Genomic DNA, 16182 nt, shown 5'->3' with positions numbered 1-16182 from the left:
TTGCTGCAGAGTTTAGCTCCAATCCTAAAACACCCAAGCAAGGTCTTAAGAGTAACTAGAAAATTACAGGTTCGTGAGTTTGAGCACGGTTTGAGCTAGACTCTGCAAGGCCGTGTTTGTGAAACCCTTTTGTATGTTAACCTCTAGGCCACAGCTCTGGCAATTAAATGTAATTTAATTATTTGCCTTTGGTGTTTTGTCAATGTATTGCAGGTGTGTCCGTGGTGCAGGGTCAGTCTAAAGTGATCGACAACTCTGTGTTGGATGCCTCTAACCTGCTTGCCAGTTTGCCTGAGCAGAAGCGGAAGGGGCAGGACATCGTATACGAAGTTCATCGGTTCCCTGTTCATGGACGACTCACTCTCGGGGATTCGGACCTACCCCGTGAAGCTCCCCATTTCCTGCAGGACGATGTGGCTAGTGGTGATCTGGAGTACTATCACGATGACTCTGGAGCATCTTCTGATAGCTTCTCTTTCCGTGTCCATCTGAACCCCAGTGGCCTCACCCCGCGAGTTCAACCCGGTGACGTGGTTCTGGAGGAGATCTTCCTGATCTCCATTAGACGGCGAGACTCAAACCCACCAGAACTCGCAAGCTTGGATCTGCTTCTAGAAGCACTACAAGGCTCCACGACCATCATCTCCAAAAACTACCTCAAAACGGTCGACCAGGACAGCACACCGGACGAGGTCCGATTCACCATCTCCAAGAATCCAGCTAACGGTTATATCATCTACACTGACTCAGGAGACCGGATCAACCAGTTCAGCCAGGAAGACATCAACAATGGGCGGGTTGCTTTCGTCAGCGATGGAAGTCTGTCCGATGGCTTCATGGAATTTACAGTATCTGACGGGAAACACCAAACAGACCCACACACACTGCATATAGGAATCCTGGCCAAGTCTCTGATACTGAACAAAGCTCCGGAAATCCACATAAAGCAGGGAGACGATGAGACACTAATCACTGAGGACATGCTGAGCACCTCTACTGGGGGTCCCGTTGAGGAGGATGTACTCTATAAGATTACTAACAGCCCAAAGTATGCAGCTGTAATGGTGGACAGACAGCCCACCTCTGCTTTCACGCAGAAGCAGATTAAACAGGGAAGAGTAAGCGTCCGTTTCGTGAAGTCCACCTCTCCGAGAGACAGCGTGGCCTTTGTGGCCCGAAGTAGGGCAGCGAACGTGTCCTCAGTCCTCAACATTACCGTGAAACCACTGGCGAAGGTGGCCCAGAATCCCCTGCTCCCCAAAGGTGCTACTGTACTGGTAGACAGAAAGCTGTTGGATGCTACACCTCTTGCAAACAAGACCAGAACATCTCCAACCTTCAGCATAATCCAACAACCTCAAGGAGCTCGGTTCATCAAGAGGGGTGGGTCAGATGATGGCCAACCAGTGAGCTCCTTCACCCAAAGAGACCTGGATGAAGGACGGGTAGCTCTGGAGATCTCAAACACAACTGGGGGTCAAAGTCAAGATGAAGCACGCTTCCTCCTAAAGGCGCATGGCGTTCCTCCTGCAGAGTGTATTTTGCCCTTCCAGGTTGTTCCTTACGACCCTTCAAAAGTTTATGGCGCCACATTGCTCAAAGTTCCACCGGTGTCCATTTCCGACAAGGAAACAGCTCAACCGGAGCCCAGGTGGAGAGAAGATGGTGTCGTGGCTTCTGGCAGCACTGCAGCCACCCCTGTGGTGTCTAGACGAAACACGCTGTGGGCTATCCTTATTCCCATCCTTGTCATCCTCCTTCTCGTGCTCCTGGCCGCACTACTGACATACTACTTGGTCCGACGCAACAAAACGGGGAAACACAATGTCCAAACAGTGGCGGCAAAGCCTAAGAATGGAGAAGTGAGTCAGGAGACTTTCAGGAAAACCGATCCTGCAAACAACATCCCCATGTCAAACATGGATTCCAAAGGGGCGGATCCTGAGTTAATACAGCACTGTCGGACAACAAACCCAGCACTGAAAAAAAATCAGTACTGGGTTTGAGATGGGGAGGCGACCGGACACTTGTGTTTTCAAGGCCTTGAATCATTCCAGTCAGTGTTATACAGTTCTCTTGCTATTCTTGCCATTATTGATGGTTATGAATTAAAGTTCAGCACATATCTGAGTTTAGGGTTTCTTAGATGGCACAACCAGATCTGTGTGAGTGTGTGCTGATGATCTAATAGTCACATGGTCATTTTTCAGCTGAGGCTGAATTAACCAATTTTTAAGGTACTTTTGGACAAGAACATAATGTATGTTTGAACAATCCATTCTATGTATGTTTAGGCAGTAAGTGAGTTAAGATCTTATTTTTCAGTGTTACTTATGTTTATGTTTTGTGTTTGCTGCTTTTAAACATTGATCAATATATGTGCGTTTTTTTCAAGCAACCGGTTTTCTTTTGGGACACCTTGTGCGATTTAAAATTGATCGGACAATTTGGCACCTTTGTGTTCACTTGTTTCAAGGAATATTCTGAGTTCAATACAAGTTAACAGCATCTGTTACATGACGTTGATTACCTGAGAAAATAACAAAAAGTCACGCACTTATAATGGAAGTCTATGGGGCAAGTTTTTGAACCGGGATAAACGTTTAAATACGCACTTAAGTGTAGAAACAACATTAACACGACACTGCTGTGTAAAAATTACTTACTAGCCTTTCTGTGAAAAGTTCTCCAAAACTTCAACCAGTTAAGACTGTGTAAAGCCTGGAAACTTACGTCAGTAAATTCATCTGCTAGAAATGTAGTCCCACGGCAAAAGGCATGCTTTGCACCAGTTTTTTCCATCCCTGTTCTTAAATGCACACCAACAGTACACATTTTGGATGTCTTCCTTATCTGAACAATTTATTTCAGGTCGTGAAGTTTCTAATCAGTTGAATCAGGTGTGTTTTTTAGTAGAAAGAGTTTGAAAATATCCTCTGCTGGTGTGCCTCTAGAAACTGGGTTGGGAAACACTGATTTATACAACTTGCAGCTTAGATATAGTTAAATTAGTAAATTTCAAATTTCGCAAATTTCAGATTTTAAACCCTTTGCAATACATTACCCCATAGACTCCCATTGCAACTGCTTAAGAACTTTTTTTCTGTGGTAACTGACAGCATAATAGTCATAATATTCTTTAGCTGAAAGTATGCTTTGGTATTCTGTTTTCAGCGTGCATGATAAAAATTTCACCATAAGCGGGGTCTGCGCAGTTTTGAGGCACTTGGTGGTGCACTAGGTGTTAAAACACATAGGCTGCGTCTGAAAGCTTAGGCAGCTGACTTGTCAGCTTATCAGGCAATGACTTTGTAGGCAGCATTTGCGTACGACAGAACCTCACGAAACTGATTTCGGACAGATCTCTGAGGCAGTGTAACGGTTTAATGATCTACAGCAAAATAAAGCGAGCTTTGATTTTAAATAAGCAAATATTTAATTACTACAATAGTAATTTCTTGCTATAAATGATATTAGAAGTGGAAAACGCTGGTCAAAAACGTACATTTACACACAAACTGACCATCAACCGTAACTTGCCATCTTTATGTTTTTAGCTTAATTGTCACAGAATGGAAAGCACAGGATTGTGGGATATCAAAGGCAGCGAAGGATACATCTATGCTGCCTTCAAAAATCGATTACATGAAGGTATCTCAGGAAACAGGAAGTGAAGCTAACGTTGGACGTCCCTTGATGTTTTCCTACCTTGGAATGCATCCTCCGAAAGGCAGCATTTATCAGTTTTAGGAAGCAGCCATAGATGGGCTGTGGCTTGACTAGCCAAAGAAGGTGGAAAATGTAGAAAAACTCTTGATGAATATGTGAGGAAGTCAGAAGTACTCATGTTTATACAGCTCATTTGAAAGGACATCTTTAGCTGTCTAAGCAATTTATTCTTTGTACTGCAGAGCAGAGAAATCAAAGAAGTTACAACTTTGGACTGACCACTATAGGTCAGGCGGAGTATTACAATACAGTCATAGTGTAGTCAATAGAGTATAATTTGAAAAGCTATATGGCAGGTGGACAAATTAATCATTCGTGCCTGTCAGATTATGGTGCTAGTGCCAAATCATATCACGCCTGATCAAGTAGAAATTTCACAGCCCTTTATATTTCTCACTTTTGACACATAACCAGTGCTGCAAAATTTGATGGATAAAGAGTGTAAATGAGAATTCATGTTTACTAATCATCATATCAGTCGTGTGAAAGTAAAACGAACAGCCTTACTGAATGCTTTTAGTTATTTTTCTATAAATCTATCTTTTCTACTCCGTCTGTTGTATTTGTTTTGTCCGTAAATGCTTTCATCCACTGCACTGATTACAGGCACTGAAGAACTGTAAAGTTTTCTCCTCCAGAACTGCAGCCACGGACAGGAAGTGAGTCAGCAGAGGCTGTATTCATGCTGTGTTCTGATTGGTTGCAGGGAAGATATGAGGTCATTATTCCTCAGGCTGCGGCGTCTATTTTCCAGAGCTGTTTCTGAGTTCAGTTCACACAACTTTTGTTTTAGATTTAATTACAGGAAAATGGTTGAGTATGTTTGAGCATACACGTTTGACAAAATTATGTCTAGGGTTTACATAAATCTGTCGTTTGAGAAAAAATATATCTGGAGTGATTGGATATGTGTGCGGCTAAAGGAATAGTTCACCAAAAAATGAAAATTCTGTCATAAATTTACCCAACTTAATATTTGAGTGTAACTTAAATTTAATCAATATACTTTTATGTTACTTTTTGTTGTGCTAGACACTGTTAGAATGGGAAAAGCATCCTTAACATTATGCTAAATCAATTCCAGACAGGATAAGAAAGTCTTACGGATTTGGATCGACCTGAGGATAAGTAGTTTTCATTTTCTATTCCTTAGTTTTCTTTAGATTAAGGTTAACTATTGGGATTTTCACTGGCTTAACAATATAATTAGATGTTTTAATTGGTTGTTTGGTTATTTTTATAATCTGACTATAGCGACGTTCCTTATAATCAAAAACCAATTCCTCCTCATCATTCCTGAGTTTAATTATAGAGAGACATGATCGGTTCCCATGGTACTGCATATGGAATTGATATCACTGTTGATCTGATTTTCCCTTTTCTTCATTAAACTAGTATTAACTGCGTATCTTGGGGTTATGATATCCCATCTGTGACCTCTCAGGACATTTATATCTGTGTTTCTGCAAAGCAGAATTGAGATCACATGAAAACTCAGGTCATCAATGGTGTTTGATCTCTGGGTATTTATGGGGATATGTCAACCTTAAACCCCAAACCATACACAACCCCAATTTTTGTGTTTTTGGATTCTTTTTGCTTGTAAATATATAATGTCAAATCTCAAAAAGCTGTCATGAGAATCAAAATGCACTTTCCACCAGCTCTTTAAAGATTACATTTCCAGTGTTATAATTTATTTTTAGCATCTATATTCAGTTTAGTCTTTGCTCTTTTAAAAGTTTGTGAACATCCAATTCATTATGTCCCTACACAAAAAAGTAATATGTCATGATCCCAATAACATAAAATAAAATAAAAATTTTTAAAAAAGGCATTTGTTTGGATTTGCTTTTGTTTCTGGAACTATGCATCCACATATTTTTACATGATAAAACATTCAAATATAAAATAAATAGAAGTAATATTTTAGTAAATAAAACATTTAAATGTTACAATTTTATATATTTAAATAATACAATTTTATATTTGTAATGCTATAATTATTTTAGTAGGTTTTAGCACTACAATGAGGGTTATGCGTAACAAATTTCCTTATTCTGTAAAACAGGTCCGAAATCGCTTCCGGTTCAGGTTTTTTGCATATGGTAAATACATAGACAGTAAAAGAATATCAATAAATATCAATATACCTTTACATGAGCGAGCAAACATGAGCGTAACTGATGTCCATCAGTATGCAATGCTTCTTTTTGACCAGCAGATGACGCAAGGGTGTCCATCCGTGTTTCATTCGCTCTCATCTGCGCTCATTCTTTCCTACCAGCGGCCTTTTCTCTCTCTCTTCAGACTTTCTTGGCTCTTTCTTTGGAATTAGACTCACTGTCAAACGCTTCATAGGCTTGTTACTGTAGCTGAGATGCATGTGTTCAGCATATTACATTGCCACCATTTACAGATCTTTTCATTGTGTTTAAACAGAACTAATTTATCTATTTACTTACCCTGGAGACTTTTGTTTTGAAGTGTCTCACCATATGGATCAAAGTCAAAACAGCTCAGCTCAACCAGCCAATCAGGTCGCGCTCCAAATACAGTCGACACGCCCACCTTAAAAAAAAGTTGAACCCAAGAGGAGTAAATATTCTCAACAGAAATTTATTCAGGTGAATTGTTTTAGATTCTGACTGTATGATTTTTTTTTTCATTATGGAGTGATTAGTTAGTTGCAATCACTGATATAAATTATATATATATATATATATATATATATATATATATATATATATATATATATAGATCAGTGCTTGCAATGCATGATGTCATATTTGGGAGTGGATCAACATAAATCAAATATGCACCCGAAAGCAAAAGTATGCAGTCACTCCCTTCTAATTAATTGGCTATTTCAGATTCACTTTATAGCAGGTTCAAAAACGTAGTGCACAGTCATGCAATCTACCTAGACGAGCATTCTTAAAAGAATAGGTTCTTCTTCTTTTCCAGCATGACAACGTGCCTGTTGCCATGTATCTGTTTGCTGCTCTGCACCTTTTAAATGCAGAAACCGGAAACATTTGCATAGAAATGCAGAAGGTCTTCATGGTTTGCTGAGTCTTTCAGTCTTAAAGAAAGAAAGGCAGATGTCAGGGACAAGGAAAAAAAGAGCAGGGTCACGAAAGGTCATTCTCTCTTGTCAGTGGTCTGTGTGTATGTGTGTGTGTGTGTGTGTGTGTGTGTGTGTGTGTGTGTGTGTGTGTGTGTGTGTGTGTGTGTGTGTGTGTGTGTGTGTGTGTCTGTGTGTGTGTGTGTGTGTGTGTGTGTGTGTGTGTGTTCGTGTATGTGACGATGGCCTGAAAATGGCTTTCAAAGAGCAAGTTTCTGAAAACAATACCGTTATCGTCTCAGTGTGAACTACAAAAACGCGAGTTTGTGAAAACAGTGACGTCATGTGCATGTGCATTACGCAATCAATTTTTGGAACTTTCTGGGAACATTAGTTCTGAACGTTCCCAAAACATCTATTAGTAACGTTTGTTTTTTGGAAATATAATTTTTTTAAAGGTTTGCAGAACGTTCCATTAACGTTCTATTAACCTCTTTTCATCATATTTATTTTATATTCTCCTCATCTAACTGTCCCAAAGCGGCATGGAAGACGGATGGACGATAATCAGTTCTACAAACCATGTCTTGTTTTGAACTATTGTTTAATCAATAGAAATAATCCAAGCACATAAACCATCATATGGAGGATTAAATTGATTTTATCCAACGATATGTAAGATTTCGTAACTTCACTGTAGGCTACCACAGTAACAGTTTTGCGTTAAACGCCAAATAACAATGACTTCAACACAATACGGGTTTTTTTTTTAAATATGAATTATATTCATACATTAAGAAATGAAAAACAATTACGTGACTAATAGGATATAACATTACATTCATACCAATGAATTAGCAGGAGGTTCTTTTCTCTTTTGGTCAGTACACAAAAACTTCTCAGTTAACTTCATGGTTTCTTCTAATAGACGTGTCAAATCTCTCTGAAATCAAACTATTTACTCTTGTAAATATTCATTATGAGCAAATATTTAATAAAGAGGACGATAAAATAATGTTAGTCAGTCGGCAAAATGAATTGACTATTGTTTTTAAAAGCCTACTATATGAAAAATGACACATTTCAGCATTTTGTGTTTCTTTACAAAGTGACATCGCCATCTACTGGCCTGGCAGCAGAATACAGCGTTTTTAGTCATTTCGTGAATGGGGATAGTTTTGACAACGTTGTCGTCTACGCAGAAAACGGAAAGGAAAAAGGTTTCCGTTTTTACACCATTGTCGTGTAAACATACCCTGATTGTTAGCGATTTCTTTAAATCAGCTACTGAACACACGAGCAACAGTAATAGGGATACTTGCCTTATAGCAAGCATCACTAATTAACCAAGCAAATTTGCAGTTTATATATTTCCTTGACCCAAAACATGTGTGGATCATGTGCAAGGGCCCTTTCTCCTTCTGTTCAACCCGTCTGGGTGAAATGTGCCTCACAGTTCTGTTTTTTTACATCCTGCATATGTGTTAACATTTCCAACCCCTAAATTAGCTTCCAGTCTGCTATTACAACACCCATGTTTCCATCTGAGGTCACCACAGAATCTGTGAAATCATCTTGCAATCTTGCTTTTTATTGGTCGAAACACTATTGTAATGGGAAAATGTGTTTACGGTGGTCCGATGCACTAATAGATTTAAAGGGATTAAAGTTCAATGTTCTCTGGAAGAAAGCAACCAGCAGGAAATATTAAGTGTATTGCCCTAGTTAGAGTCTACATGTCTGGGTATGTGATCCAAGGCTTGTCGTCATTGTCTCTGTACTGCAGGGACTTTGGTTTCCATAGTGCTTCTTTCATGAAGAGCCTGATGCTCAGGGATAACAGAGATGGTATGCAGTCTGGGTAGACCGATAGTTTAAGGAATGAGCTCTGGAAAGGCACTTAAACGCTCTCAACATACTGTGTAATGTAACATGAAGAACTTTTTTTTATCTCCAGAGACCACAAAATCCTTCAAGAAGAGAATTGTTTGTTTTTTTGTTTTTTTAAGGGTTTTCTAAACATTGCATGTCAGATAGCATTTTCTTTTTGTAATAATGTTCAATTTATGTGAAGGTTAGATCACTCTGTCTCTCCCAGAACATTGTGAACCACGATAGAGAGGAAGAATTCAGAAAATACTGAACACTGTCACAGCAGGATCGGGCTATTTACTGAATCTCACTCTGTTTTCCTTATAATACGCCCAGGATTTTATCGGCAAATAAGAGGACAGACTCATTGGCAGTGATGTTATTGACTCAGACTGAGACAGGGTTTAAAAAGAGCGCCGGACGCCCTGCTTTCTGTGTTCTAGAACCTGAACTATTGAACTGTTCCATGATTTAACACTCATCTATTACCTCACTATTTTATAACCTGAATAAAATGTGATCTGTAATATCACTATTCATAGATGTCATTTCTCTAGAACTGCTCTACAAGCAAGCTGCTCTATAACCTCACTACTCTATGCTGTAGAATCGCCGGTTTAATAAACTTGCTGCTATATAATGGCTCTGCTCCATAAACTGATCTGGAACAACTTCACTACTCTACAATTGCTCTGTTCTAGAACCTCACTGCTCATTGCTGATACAGCGCTTGCTCTTTAATGGAACCATTCCTATCTAGAACCTCTCTGCTTTAAAGAAACTCTCCTCTGCGATCTTAGTAACGGCTCTAGAACCTCTCTGCTTTAAAGAAACTCTCCTCTGCGATCTTACTAACGGCTCTAGAACCTCTCTGCTTTAAAGAAACTCTCCGCTTCGATCTTACTAACGGATCTAGAACCTCTCTGCTTTAAAGAAACTCTCCTATGCGATCTTAGTATTAGCTCTAGAACCTCTCTGCTTTAAAGAAACTCTCCGCTTCGATCTTACTAACGGATCTAGAACCTCTCTGCTTTAAAGAAACTCTCCTCTGCGATCTTACTAACGGCTCTAGAACCTCTCTGCTTTAAAGAAACTCTCCGCTTCGATCTTACTAACGGATCTAGAACCTCTCTGCTTTAAAGAAACTCTCCTCTGCGATCTTACTAACGGCTCTAGAACCTCTCTGCTTTAAACAAACTCCTCTGCGATCTTACTAACGGCTCTAGAACCTCTCTGCTTTAAAGAAACTCTCCTCTGCAATCTTACTAACGGCTCTAGAACCTCTCTGCTTTAAAGAAACTCTCCTCTGCAATCTTACTAACGGCTCTAGAACCTCTCTGCTTTAAAGAAACTCTCCTCTGTGATCTTACTAACGGCTCTAGAACCTCTCTGCTTTAAAGAAACTCTCCTCTGTGATCTTACTAACGGCTCTAGAACCTCTCTGCTTTAAAGAAACTCTCCGCTTCGATCTTACTAACGGCTCTAGAACCTCTCTGCTTTTAAGAAATTCTCTGCTTCGATCTTACTAACGGCTCTAGAACCTCTCTGCTTTAAAGAAACTCTCCTCTGCGATCTTACGGCTCTAGAACCTCTCTGCTTTAAAGAAACTCTCCTCTGCGATCTTACTAACGGCTCTAGAACCTCTCTGCTTTAAAGAAACTCTCCGCTTCGATCTTAGTAACGGCTCTAGAACCTCTCTGCTTTAAAGAAACTCTCCGCTTCGATCTTACTAACGGCTCTAGAACCTCTCTGCTTTAAAGAAACTCTCCTCTGCGATCTTACTAACGGCTCTAGAACCTCTCTGCTTTAAAGAAACTCTCCGCTTCGATCTTACTAACGGCTCTAGAACCTCTCTGCTTTAAAGAAACTCTCCGCTTCGATCTTACTAACGGCTCTAGAACCTCTCTGCTTTTAAGAAATTCTCTGCTTCGATCTTACTAACGGCTCTAGAACCTCTCTGCTTTAAAGAAACTCTCCTCTGCGATCTTACGGCTCTAGAACCTCTCTGCTTTAAAGAAACTCTCCTCTGCGATCTTACTAACGGCTCTAGAACCTCTCTGCTTTAAAGAAACTCTCCGCTTCGATCTTAGTAACGGCTCTAGAACCTCTCTGCTTTAAAGAAACTCTCCGCTTCGATCTTACTAACGGCTCTAGAACCTCTCTGCTTTAAAGAAACTCTCCTCTGCGATCTTACTAACGGCTCTAGAACCTCTCTGCTTTAAAGAAACTCTCCTATGCGATCTTAGTAACGGCTCTAGAACCTCTCTGCTTTAAAGAAACTCTCCGCTTCGATCTTACTAACGGCTCTAGAACCTCTCTGCTTTAAAGAAACTCTCCTCTGCGATCTTACTAACGGCTCTAGAACCTCTCTGCTTTAAAGAAACTCTCCTATGCGATCTTAGTAACGGCTCTAGAACCTCTCTGCTTTAAAGAAACTCTCCGCTTCGATCTTACTAACGGCTCTAGAACCTCTCTGCTTTAAAGAAACTCTCGTCTGCGATCTTAGTAACGGCTCTAGAACCTCTCTGCTTTAAAGAAAGTCTCCGCTTCGATCTTACTAACGGCTCTAGAACCTCTCTGCTTTAAAGAAACTCTCGTCTGCGATCTTAGTAACGGCTCTAGAACCTCTCTGCTTTAAAGAAACTCTCCTCTGCAATCTTACTAACGGCTCTAGAACCTCTCTGCTTTAAAGAAACTCTCCTCTGCAATCTTACTAACGGCTCTAGAACCTCTCTGCTTTAAAGAAACTCTCCTCTGCGATCTTACGGCTCTAGAACCTCTCTATAGCCTTAACTTCTACAGTTGAACCGCTTTGCATTTGAACCTTTCTGCTGTAGTTCCCAGCTTTGTTTCATCACTCCTACGTTCTATGACATCACAATTGCTCTGTTCTATGGCTTTACTGCACTAATACCGCTCTCTATTTAACCTTACTAACTCTGTTCTATAATCTTCTCCTCACTGCAATTGAACCACAATACTTTTAAACCTTTTTGCTCTATAATCAATGTGTTCAATAAACGTGCATTCTGCTTTACACCCATACTGCTTTACAATTTTCTGCTTTTTATTGTTACTGCTCTTGTTACTTTATGTAACATCACCGCTCTCCTGTGGGCTTATTTCAGTAGAATAACCTCACTTCTCATGAATCCCTCTGCTCTAGAACCTCTGTGATATGACCTCACTTTTCTACGTGTATCAGCATTTTACTGCCGTATGATCTCACTGCTTGTTATAATCCCACTGCTCAATAATTTCACTGCTTTTGAATCTTATTGTACCATGATCTCACTGCCGAGGCATTATTGTGGATGTGATTAGCATGTGTAGATGTGTGTGTGTCGCTCTTGGTCCCTACACTCTCAGAAAAAAGGGTACGAAAGCTGTCACTAGGACAGTACCCTTCAAAAGGGTTATAATATGTACCATTTAGGTACCAATATGTACCTTTGAGGGACCAATATGCACTCTTTAGGTACAAGGTGTACCTTTTGAAAAGGTACAGCCACAGTGACAGCTTTTGTACCTTTTTTTCTGAGAGTGTATGGAAGGTCTTTCGAGGGGCACGTTTGATTTTGGTATGTTCTAGGAGACCTCCTACAATGTTTGAGGACCTTTAAAAGCTCTTGATGTCCACCAGCATTATCCTGAGTTTGACTGAATTTAAATAAGACCGAAATGAGATAGAATCAGAGAAAGAGACTGAGAAAATGGGACGTTTTGGGGCTGTTGTTTAAGGAGGTCTGAAAGCACGAGAGGAATGTAGGCTCATGTGTTCTGAGGAAGTGATTGTTTTCTTCTGGGAATGTTCCTTGGCTTAAAGACAAGGGGCGGATTTAAGGGACGCTTCGCACAATTAGAGGGTGTGGTCTAAGCATTTCCTCATACTCATCTTTATCTCATCTTCCTCTCTCTCTCTCTCTCTCTCTCTCTCTCTCTCTCTCTCTCTCTCTCTCATCTTCTCTCTCTCTCTGATCTGGCTTCCCTCCAGTATCTACATCTGCAGAGTTTGGTAACCCATCCACTCCCTCTTTATATAACAGCATAAATTCAACATAAATTATACAATATAAATGGGTTGTGTTTGTCAGAACATCTTCATCTTGTTGTAATCTCAATGTTTCTACAAAATGACTAAGAGATCATGTTAAAGCACACACAAAAAAAAAAACAGTAGAATAAAGCAATTGATGTTGGCACAGCACACTGTTGCATATCTAAAGTTTAATTAATACATACTCAATTAAAATATAATCTGGGAAAACGCAGACAAACTTCCGTCAAATTTAGATTTGCTCTGCAAGTTAGTCTGGCGAAGAGCCCATTCAAGCTCATTTCCAATCTTTACAAATCGAGGCACCAATCACAAACGTGGAGGCGGGCTTTACAAGATGACGATCGATCTGATTGGTTTTAAGGTCTATGCAATTGCTTACAGAGGCATTTGAGCGACGTCCGTTGGTGATGCCCCTTTGGAAATGAGCGTGAATGAACCTTCCCCAGACCTCAATTACGATTGAGAAGTGTCTGGTTTTAACCAGGCTAATTAAAATATCGACTTTGAGGCAATATTAAAAATACATTTTTAATAATTAATTTACACTGCTTTAATTAACTCATCAAAATAAGTTAAACTTTTTAACAAGTTATACAATATTATATACAAGTTATACATTTTTTTAAAGTGAGTTTAATGTAATTTTAGTAGAAATTACTTAAACATCCAAGTTGATTATACTTAAAAATTGAAGGCAGCAACTTGTGCTCCAAATTATGTTCATTTTTTTTTTTAAATCTTAAAATTAAAATAGTTTTCAGTGTCACATGATCCTTCATAAATCATTCTAATATGCTGATTTGACAAACATTTCTGATTATTATCAATGCTGAAAAACGTTGTGCTGCTTCACAATTTTCAGGATTCTTTGATGAATAGAAAGTTCAAAAGAACAGCATTTTTTTTTAAATAGATTTTTTAGAAGCTTTTGATCAAAAGAAAAGCATCCTTGCTGAATAGAAGTATTAATTTCTTTAATTAAAAAAAACCTATTCACCCCCACTTAGTGTATGTCATATTTTTCTTTTACAGAAGAAACTCTTCAGAACACGAACAGCAAAGGACAGATTAAGGACTACATGTTAAGAGAACATTACCATCTGGCCTTCCTTTCATTGCCAGACACACGTACATCAAGAGCTGTTCTTCATACAGTCCTGGATCATCATTACATCACAATGACAGCTGCTCAGTGCATGATTTCTGTTTCAAACGGCCTGAATTTTCCTCTATAATTCTACCTTAACAAGCCAAAGACCTTTGGCCTATATTTAGTGAAAATCTTTTTTTTTTTTTTTAAAGGGTGGGTTGAGGGGATTCTCTGGATGAAACATCAAGAGACTTTGAAGCCATTATTTATGGATTTTCCTTCTTAAGGGGTCAGAGCCGAGCCGGAGACCCACTGCAGACACTCCACTGAAGTGCTTTGTGAGCTTTTGTTCAGAATGTAAATCTCATAAATTACTTAAAAAGTTAACTTTCATTGTGTTATTGCTATGTTAATCCCATTTAATCACAAAGAATTTGCATCTCCTGATTCTGGAGTGCTGTTATCTCATTCTTATCATATTTTTTAGGCATTTCCCAAGCTTTTTCCTGTTATATCAGCTGCTCATCTGCACACAAGATGGCTGGCAGTTTCAGATCTGTCTAAAATTCCTCCTCGTCTCCAGAAGGCTTGACCTCCAGAGGAATCTTGTTCAGCCTAAGAATATTTTTTTATGTGTATGTGTGAATGAAATACACATGTGAATGTGTATTTTACTTATCATTTAAGAAAATAATGATGAACAGATTTGTCATCTTTTATTAATTGTAATATAGTTTTTCGCCACGAATTCTGCTGTCACACATGATAGATAGATAGATTTATTTTTGTTGTATTTGTTTGTTAAATTGTCTTAAAACTTCATGTCAGGTTTAAACTGCTTGTGGCGATACTAATTTTTAATTAGTATGCGTTTTACATGACAATAAGTAAATGTTGGCAGATATTTTATGTCCACATGTTCCCTAATGAGTTAACTGAAAACAAAAACGGTTATTTTTGTCCGTTGATGTTGCTGGCATTGCTACTTAATAATTTAACTTAATTCTCTAAGATATTTTATTGGTGGTTTGTACCAGAATGCATGCAATCACTCATAAATCTCTGCTTTACAAAACAAAAGTTCCCTACAAGTTCAAACCAAAAAAGACACTGAATCCATTTTGAGATCTCTTTATTCAGATCCCCTGTTGGACACCAAAACTGTGTAAAAGTGTAAAATCTACACATTATATAAATCCTACTGTCCTTACAGTGAGTAAACACAGAGCAATGTGCTGGACGCGGCTTCACACGTCCTAAAAAGAGTCCAAAATCATCCGTGTGAGGTCTGCCGTTCCCCCAAGAAACGTTTTGTGTCCAGTTCTGCAGTTGTTGTTCTTATTTGCTTGATTTGTCTGTGTGTAATCCATCTTCCGGTGTGACATTGCTGTTGGCTGTAGTGCGAAACGCAAGAAGATCATTAAGAAAAGGGAATATTTGGATTAGTCTAGTCATGGAAAACCGTCTTTGCTTTGGTATGACTAAAGCTGTGCGTTTGATTTCAGCTGTATCCCGGAATGTGAGTGAAGTCGCCAAGTGGACACACGCAATCTCGACACAAGGTCTGTTTGCCTTCCAAGGTTTTCCAGAGAATTAAGAGTAGAAGCTTTTGTTTATATGCATTTCCCCCCCTTGCTTCACCAGAAAAGAAATCCCCTACACCTACGGGATCTTTCAGTGTTGCTTTAACTGATTTGAAAGCGATGACCATTTCCTTCTGTGGGCACATAAACATCTGGACACCAAAACACAACTTCTACAAACCACAAGAGCGATGATAACCAGTTAAAGTCAACATAAAATGCTGTTCGCAAGCCATTTTACTTTCATAATACAACATATTTTGACAATAAAAAAAGCTACATTTTGTGTTAACTCTTTACCCACCAGTGTTTTTGAAAAAAAGTTGCCGACATTTTTGATAATTTTCACAAGTTTCATGGCCCCCTGAATATTTTGTTGCATGAACATCTGAACATGCATCAGACCCTCTGCTTTTAAACAAACAAAACACACTTTTTATTTCAACTTCATGCATTATTTTTTATTAACATTTGAATCTGAGTAAGTTTCATAAAAAAAGCTAAATTTTGAGCAAAAAGCTGAGAAAATCATGTTTTTGTCAAAGACTACATCTGAATGGGATTCAGAACGACGATCAAAACATTGATGAAGCTTTAGTCCTATAGCTCATCCTGGGTCGACTTTTCATTCTGTAACATTAGGCAGTTTTTATTTAAAATGTTGTTTAATGTTGATGATCACGATATTTTACATATGCATCTGCTTACATCTGCTATCGCTTGTTTCTGCTTCTTCTTCACCAGAAGATTCAGAAATCTTTCAGAAGATGTGCAATAGCGC

General features: G+C 39.0%; 1 protein-coding gene across 1 annotated transcript in view; it reads left to right on the top strand.

Moving 5' to 3' along the window:
* cspg4 (chondroitin sulfate proteoglycan 4) overlaps positions 1 to 5562 on the top strand; it is a 61191-nt gene extending 55629 nt beyond the window's left edge. Inside the window, exon 10 of the mRNA XM_077210179.1 lies at positions 214 to 5562. Within this exon, the coding sequence (XP_077066294.1) occupies positions 214 to 2006 (1793 nt within the window). The 3' untranslated portion in view covers positions 2007 to 5562. The remainder of the gene's footprint in view (positions 1 to 213) is intronic.
* Positions 5563 to 16182: the final 10620 nt, after the last annotated feature.

The sequence above is a fragment of the Siphateles boraxobius genome, unplaced genomic scaffold, assembly GCF_051911475.1.
Source record: "Siphateles boraxobius isolate OS27281-9 unplaced genomic scaffold, OSU_SipBor_1 65, whole genome shotgun sequence".
Classification (NCBI taxonomy): domain Eukaryota; kingdom Metazoa; phylum Chordata; class Actinopteri; order Cypriniformes; family Leuciscidae; genus Siphateles; species Siphateles boraxobius.
This window is presented reverse-complemented; position numbering and strand designations above follow the sequence as displayed.